We start from the raw sequence: 6,445 nt of genomic DNA on the forward strand, positions 1-6,445 counted from the left end.
GTTATTCAATCATCGCCATTCACCACTTAGGGCCTCAGTTGAACGAGCATTTGGGATTCTTAAAAATCGCTTCAAGATTCTTGGTTATAAACCATTCATACCTTTAAAATCCCAGTTTAAGGTGGTGGTTGCTTGCTGCTTTTGCACAATTGGATATTGCAAATGGGGCAGATGAATATGTTTGGGATGAGGCAACATGGTATTCCTACCTATCTAGGAGCAGTGGACAGGTCCATGATTGGGATGCTGACATATGTGAGTGGGCTGTCAAGCCTGACTACATAGCTCAACAAATGTGGGAGGATAGAGAGAGTGAATATAACAGTGATGCTAGTAATAGCGGATATATAATTGTGTTCTTTGCTCTTTGGAACATTTCTATTATGATCATGCCTAAGTGCTTGATTGTTTGGTGTATCAGATTAATGTGCCTTATGACAGATTGATAAACCTTATGGCATTGTAATATTTAATTTCATTTTCCAATTGAAACTTGTTGAATTCTATTATTGTGTTTTTGGTGTCTAATTTTGTTTTACAAGATAATTCATTTTGATAAATGGTTCTGCTTTTTTCCCTTTAACTCATGCCATCTGTAGGTATGGGGAAGCATAAGACCATTCTCAAGAGTGAGGATGACTCTAGCTCTCGTGATAAATACATAACATGGACTGAGGATGCGACAAAGTACATGCTTGAGTGGTATATCATCCTTCATAAGGACAAACATGCAACTTTAAGGTTCAAGAAACAACATCATCTTCAGTGTGCAGATGCTTTAAGGGCTTGTTTGGTTGGTAACTAAGGCTGTCACGCATAAGGTTAGTCAGCCATAGTTTTCTTAGTCAGTGTTTAGCTACTGCCACAATTCCAGCTTGCTTAACTTCTTAGCTTCTTGGCCCACTCGTCATAGGAACAATTTTTTGCCAAAGCTTATCTAAGGTTAGTCGGACATTTTTCTTGCCACAAAAGTGTGGCAAGACTAACCTTAGACAAAGTTTTATGGCAAAGGTAGTTACCAACCAAACGGTCCCTAAATGCCCAGTTTATTCTTGGTGCCACACAAAACCAAGTGGATCGCACTACCGATCATGCAAGGAGAAGTGGGGCTAGGTGCGCCGGGCTATGGGAAACAGTGGCAATGGTTTTGATACCACAATATGCAAGTTCACTCTTTCTAAGTCAAACAAGACAAATCTAAGTGTAAGTATCTAATACTACCTTTTTAGCAAGTCATTTTTTTAAATCCTGATGGTTACAAGTATATGTGTCCTCACTTTTGGTTCCTTTGTGTAACAGAAAACAACAATCAACTCCTTACTAGGCCTATCGGGTTCTTTCATTTGTTGGAGGAGTTGTTCTCTAACCAGTCCCAGGCTGATGGTTCACTTGCAGCAAACCACACCACTATCAATGTTACTGATAACAGTGATGACAATGAGGGTGTAAAGGAAATTGAGGGCTATACACTTGGTGATAGTGATGAAGATGCTGACTCCGACACCATTGCTCGTTGCAGCCCTAAGACTGACTTGGATGGAAAGCCCTCAAGCAAGAAGCTTAAGCGCGAGAAATCACCTCGTAAGAAGTCAATCGGGGGCAAAGTATCCAATAGTGACATGGTATCAAGTATTGTGATGTTGATGAACTCTCTTGCAAAGATCCCTCCTATTCCCCCACAACCTGTTGTGCAACCTGTTGAGCCTACATATCCTTATGCAAATCTCTGAAAGAAGATAAATGCTCTTACATTCACAGCTAAGGACAAGCTTCAAATTGTGATCCATCAATACAAGCCAAATCAAGATGTTTTATGCATTTACCTCAACAGTGTGCCTGATGCAATACTAAATGAGTTTGTCATTTAGGATCAACATACTACAAATTGTAACTAAGCACTACTATAGAATAGGTTTATATGTCGGTCCATCACTGCCGGTTTCTTATGAGCCTACAGTGATGAAATAACACTGTCGGTTTGTATCATAGACTGTCACTAAAAGGCCATTCAAAAATAACCAGTAGTGAAAATCCACTATCACTGCCGGCTCGTGGCTAGAGCCGGCAGTGATAGTGGATGATAGCTTATTTTAAAAAATTCGTAACTTTTTCATACAAAGTTGGATGGGGATAAACTTTATATCAAAACTGTAGCTCTTGACGAGATCTACAACTTTTTAGTTGAATTTTTTTTTCATTTGATATTATTTAGATATCCAAATAATCGTTTGAAATTTCAGACGGAAGATGTCAAAAGTATTACATATGCTAATGGTATCACTAGTAATTCTTTGGTAGGATGCTAAGGACGTATCGCGCGAGTTTAGAGGTTCTGAGTTCGAGTGCTACAAACCACACGTGCGCGTATTTCGCGCAAAAAATTGCATGACTTGTGACGGCATGGGCGTGGGGGTTCCTTAGGTGTATTTTTTTTTTCAATTTTTCCAGCCCCCAAAAGATCAATTCGGCGCCCGAATCACTGCCGACTGAAGCCTTCAGCCGACAGTGATAACCCCTTGAGTGCCGGTCCCCGGATCAGCAGTGATAGTTAGGGACTATCACTGTCCGTTACCACTACCGGCTCCAAAACTAACAGTGAAACTTTTTTATGGGCCGACGGTGAAGGAGTTTTTTTTATAGTGAAGCCAAACACCAGCCAAAGAATGTTACCAAAGGTTGGTAGGTGACTAAACCAAATGTAGGCCAAACTATTTTGCCAAAGTTTTGGCAACTACCGTGACTACAGTCCAAACACATATTTCCTACCGAATTTTTGGTCATGCATCTAATTTGGTGACACTAAAGTTTTGGTGGGACTAGCTGAGGCTCAAACCAAACAAGCCCGAATTCCTTAGGTTGGATGGCAGTTTCTTCATGGACTTTAAATACGAAATACATATTACTCGTTGGGTCTTTCGGATCCATGTATATGCTAATGCCTAATTTCACATCATGTTCAAGAAAAACTTTTTTCATAGTACTATCTACTAGCAAGGCAGAATGCATCTTTCGTCACATTAGACCAGAAAGGTAATAGTGAGATAGCCATGTTTGTCTCTGAAGGGCTATCTGGATTATGCCTATATTAGTATTGACAAACCTAGGCTCGTCAAAATTTTAACGTAGTTTTTCACCGATGCAGTTTTGCCCGTGTGTTGACAAGAAAATAGCTAGCTAGGAAAGCACGGAGTGGACAAGTCAAAACTTGGGCATCAATACAAACGATAACGAATGAAACAAGACAACGTCAAAAAATTTTGCATGACAATCCAGGGATACAATCCAAACACGCTTAAAGTGAATTTGTTTATCAAAGCTTTAGTATTTTCACGTATGTGTTCCCTTTTTAGTGTGAATTATACAGTTTCCTATAAATTTGCCTTGAAATTACTGTTCCGGCTAGAAAGCAAGCAAAGGAACTTGCAGGTCAACTCACGTCAGTCAACGCAAACCAGCCAATCTCTCCCTTCGCCTACTCAGACTGCCTCTGATGAGCCTAAACCCACAAGCCGCTGGTCGCGCCGCTGCACGGGTAGCCGAGCATGGGGGCGGGGCCCGGCCTCGCCGCCGCCACCTCCCGGATCGCCGCCCTCGGCCGCGCGGGCGACGCGGCCGCCGCGCGCGCCGTGTTCGACGCTATGCCCCGGCGCGACGCCGTAGCCTGGAACGCCATCCTCACCGCCTACGCGCGCGCCGGCCTCCCGCGCGATGCCCTCGCGCTTTTTGGCCGCGCTCCCGCGCCCGACGCGTTCTCCGCGACCGCCGCGCTCACCGCGGCGGCGGACCTCCGCTGCCGCGCCGCCGGCTCGCAGCTCCACGCCCGACTCCTCCGCCTCGGTCTGCAGGCGCCGCTCCCCGTGGGCAACGCGCTCGTCGCCATGTACGCCAAGTGCGCCTGCTCTGACGACGCCGCTCGCGTTTTCCGGGAGATGCGCGAGCGCAATGTGCTGTCCTGGTGCTCGCTCCTGCATGCCTATGTTGTTTCAGGACACATGAGGCTCGCGCAAGAGCTGTTTGATGAAATGCCCACAAGAAGCAACGTCGGCTGGAACACATTGCTTATGGGATATTCACGCAGTGGCAATGCAAACCATTGCTTGCTTCTGTTCAACAAGATGCGGATGTCAGGGCTGACCTGTGATGATGCAACACTCTGCATTCTTGTTGATGCTTGCACGGAGCTGCCCAACCCGTCTACCGGCTTTGCAATTCACAAGATTGTAGTGCAGAGTGGATGGAATGCCATCGCCGAGGTCAGTAACTCTCTGATTACCTTGTACACTAAGTTCAACTTGCTCGATGATGCCGTGTGGATCTTTGAGTTCATGGAGGTACGGACCACTGCGTCGTGGAATTCGTTGATCGATGCTCACATGAAGCTTGGCTACATAGAACAAGCTTATTCACTCTTTCAAAATGTACCTGAGACCAATATCATCTCATGGACTGCAATGATCGGAGGATTTGCAAGGAACGGTTGTGCTGATGAAGCACTTTCGCTATTTGTCAAGATGTTGGCACATGGACATATCCATCCGGATGATTTCACGTTTGGGGCTGTGCTGCATGCTTGTGCTACTGCAGCGTCTCTAGCAAGTGGAAGGATGATCCACGGTTGTGTGTTCCAAAGTGGGTTTGCATCCTACTTGTACGTGGCCAACAGCTTGATGGACATGTATGCCAAGTGTGGGGATGTGGAGGGCGCAAACAATGTCTTCAATGCCATCGTCAACAAGGACCTGATCTCATGGAACACGATGTTGTTTGGATTCGCAATAAATGGATGGGCAAATGAAGCATTGGTGGTATACAATAGCATGTCATCCAATGATGTCTGCCCCGATGGGGTGACATTTGCAGGCTTGCTCACAGCTTGCAGCCATGCCGGCCTTCTGGAGCAGGGAAAAACCTTCTTTGAGTCAATGGTATATGTTCATGGACTTCAACCAAAGCCAGAGCACCTGGCTTGCGTTCTAGACATGTACGCAAGATCAGGGAACATCGCGAAGGCCACTGAGATACTGGACCACTACTCCGAAACAATTCAGACCCATAGCAGCGACATACATGAAGCTCTGCTAAGCGTATGCTCATCGCAGCACCTGGACGTCAGGGTTGGCAAGAAGGTAGGGAAAGACATGGTGGCGGCCAAGCCTGCAAGAGATGCCGGCTATGTCATGTTGTCCAACTTGTTGTGCGCCAGTGGGCAGTGGAACGAGGCTGAGAAGGTGAGAAGAGCAATGGCTGAACACGGTGTCAGGAAGTCTCCCGGGTGTAGCTGGATCGAGGTGAAGGGTGCAGTTAAGGTATGTGTGTCAGGTGGGCAAGATCTTGATCGGACAGGTTTTGTATGCGATGTTATTCGCGTATTGGATGATGAAATGAGAAATAGCATGCATTGTGATTTGTAGAGGTCATCAGGGCCACACATCGACATTGTTGTTTGTATTCAAATAGGAGTTTCCGTATATATAATTTTGAGAATAGTATAGGAGTTTCCGTATGTGGCCCACGGCAAAGAAGTTCTCTGGACTTGGCCAGGATTGCCCCTTGATTACCTTCTTACAATTTGTTTGCAGCCCGTTACACCTATAAAATCCTTCTGGGTTATGGAAGACAAGAGGGGAAAAGGACAGAAGGGAAATTTTCACAAGGGTATGCGGACACAATGTCACAACGCTTATTAGAACCGTTCGTTTGCATTGAGATTGGTGTTAAAGTGGTAGGTGAAAAAAATTATAGTACATGTGAAAGAATTAACAAATATATAAGTATTAGATGGAAGGGATGGATGGCTGAGATGGGTTGTGCCTGCGTAACACATTGCGGAGTTGCATTTCCCTCTTAGAGCTTCGGTTCTAGTTTGGTCATCGCAAACTTAGTGAAAGCGTGGAATATACGAGATAGTCACGCGATGATTTTGTATTGCAGCCATCGCTATACATATATAGTACAAGGAATCGGCTAGAAAAGGTAAGCTACAATCAGTTAGGATAGCTAAGCCAAAGATAGAAGTAAATCTCCTGGCCAGTGGCGCATATTAATCTTGACAGAGTCCTGCGCGTATATGGGATAGCTGCGCGTATACGGGATAGCTGCATGGTCCTGTTCGGTTGCATGCATCTATGCGTATACAACCTAGCTATCACTACCCTGCAGTCAGAATGATAGAAGGATGAACATTCAGACTGGATCTAAATTCAATGAACATAGTTATTGGCAAGCCTTTGGTGAAGATGCCCGCGAACTGTGTGGTCATCGAAACATGGAGCACGTGCACCTCGCCAAGGGCGACACGCTTGCAAACAAAGTGCAAGTCGATCTCTACATGCTTGGTGTGTTGATGCTGAACCGGGTTGGTGGAAAGGTAGACTGCTCTAACTTTGTTGCAATAGACCACAATAGCCTGCTAAAGTGGACTGTGTAGCTTTAAAAGAAACTTTCG

The 6,445-nt window shown here is 45.2% G+C and overlaps 1 protein-coding gene across 1 annotated transcript; it reads left to right on the forward strand.

Annotated features, from left to right (window-relative positions):
- The first annotated feature begins 3,409 nt into the window (after positions 1–3,409).
- On the forward strand, positions 3,410–5,499 carry LOC133897959 (pentatricopeptide repeat-containing protein At2g36980, mitochondrial-like). The gene has a single exon (XM_062338793.1). It carries the CDS (start codon positions 3,543–3,545, stop codon positions 5,409–5,411), a length of 1,869 nt encoding a protein of 622 aa, XP_062194777.1. The 5' UTR covers positions 3,410–3,542; the 3' UTR covers positions 5,412–5,499.
- Positions 5,500–6,445: the final 946 nt, after the last annotated feature.

This window comes from Phragmites australis, chromosome 17, assembly GCF_958298935.1.
Source record: "Phragmites australis chromosome 17, lpPhrAust1.1, whole genome shotgun sequence".
NCBI lineage: Eukaryota > Viridiplantae > Streptophyta > Magnoliopsida > Poales > Poaceae > Phragmites > Phragmites australis.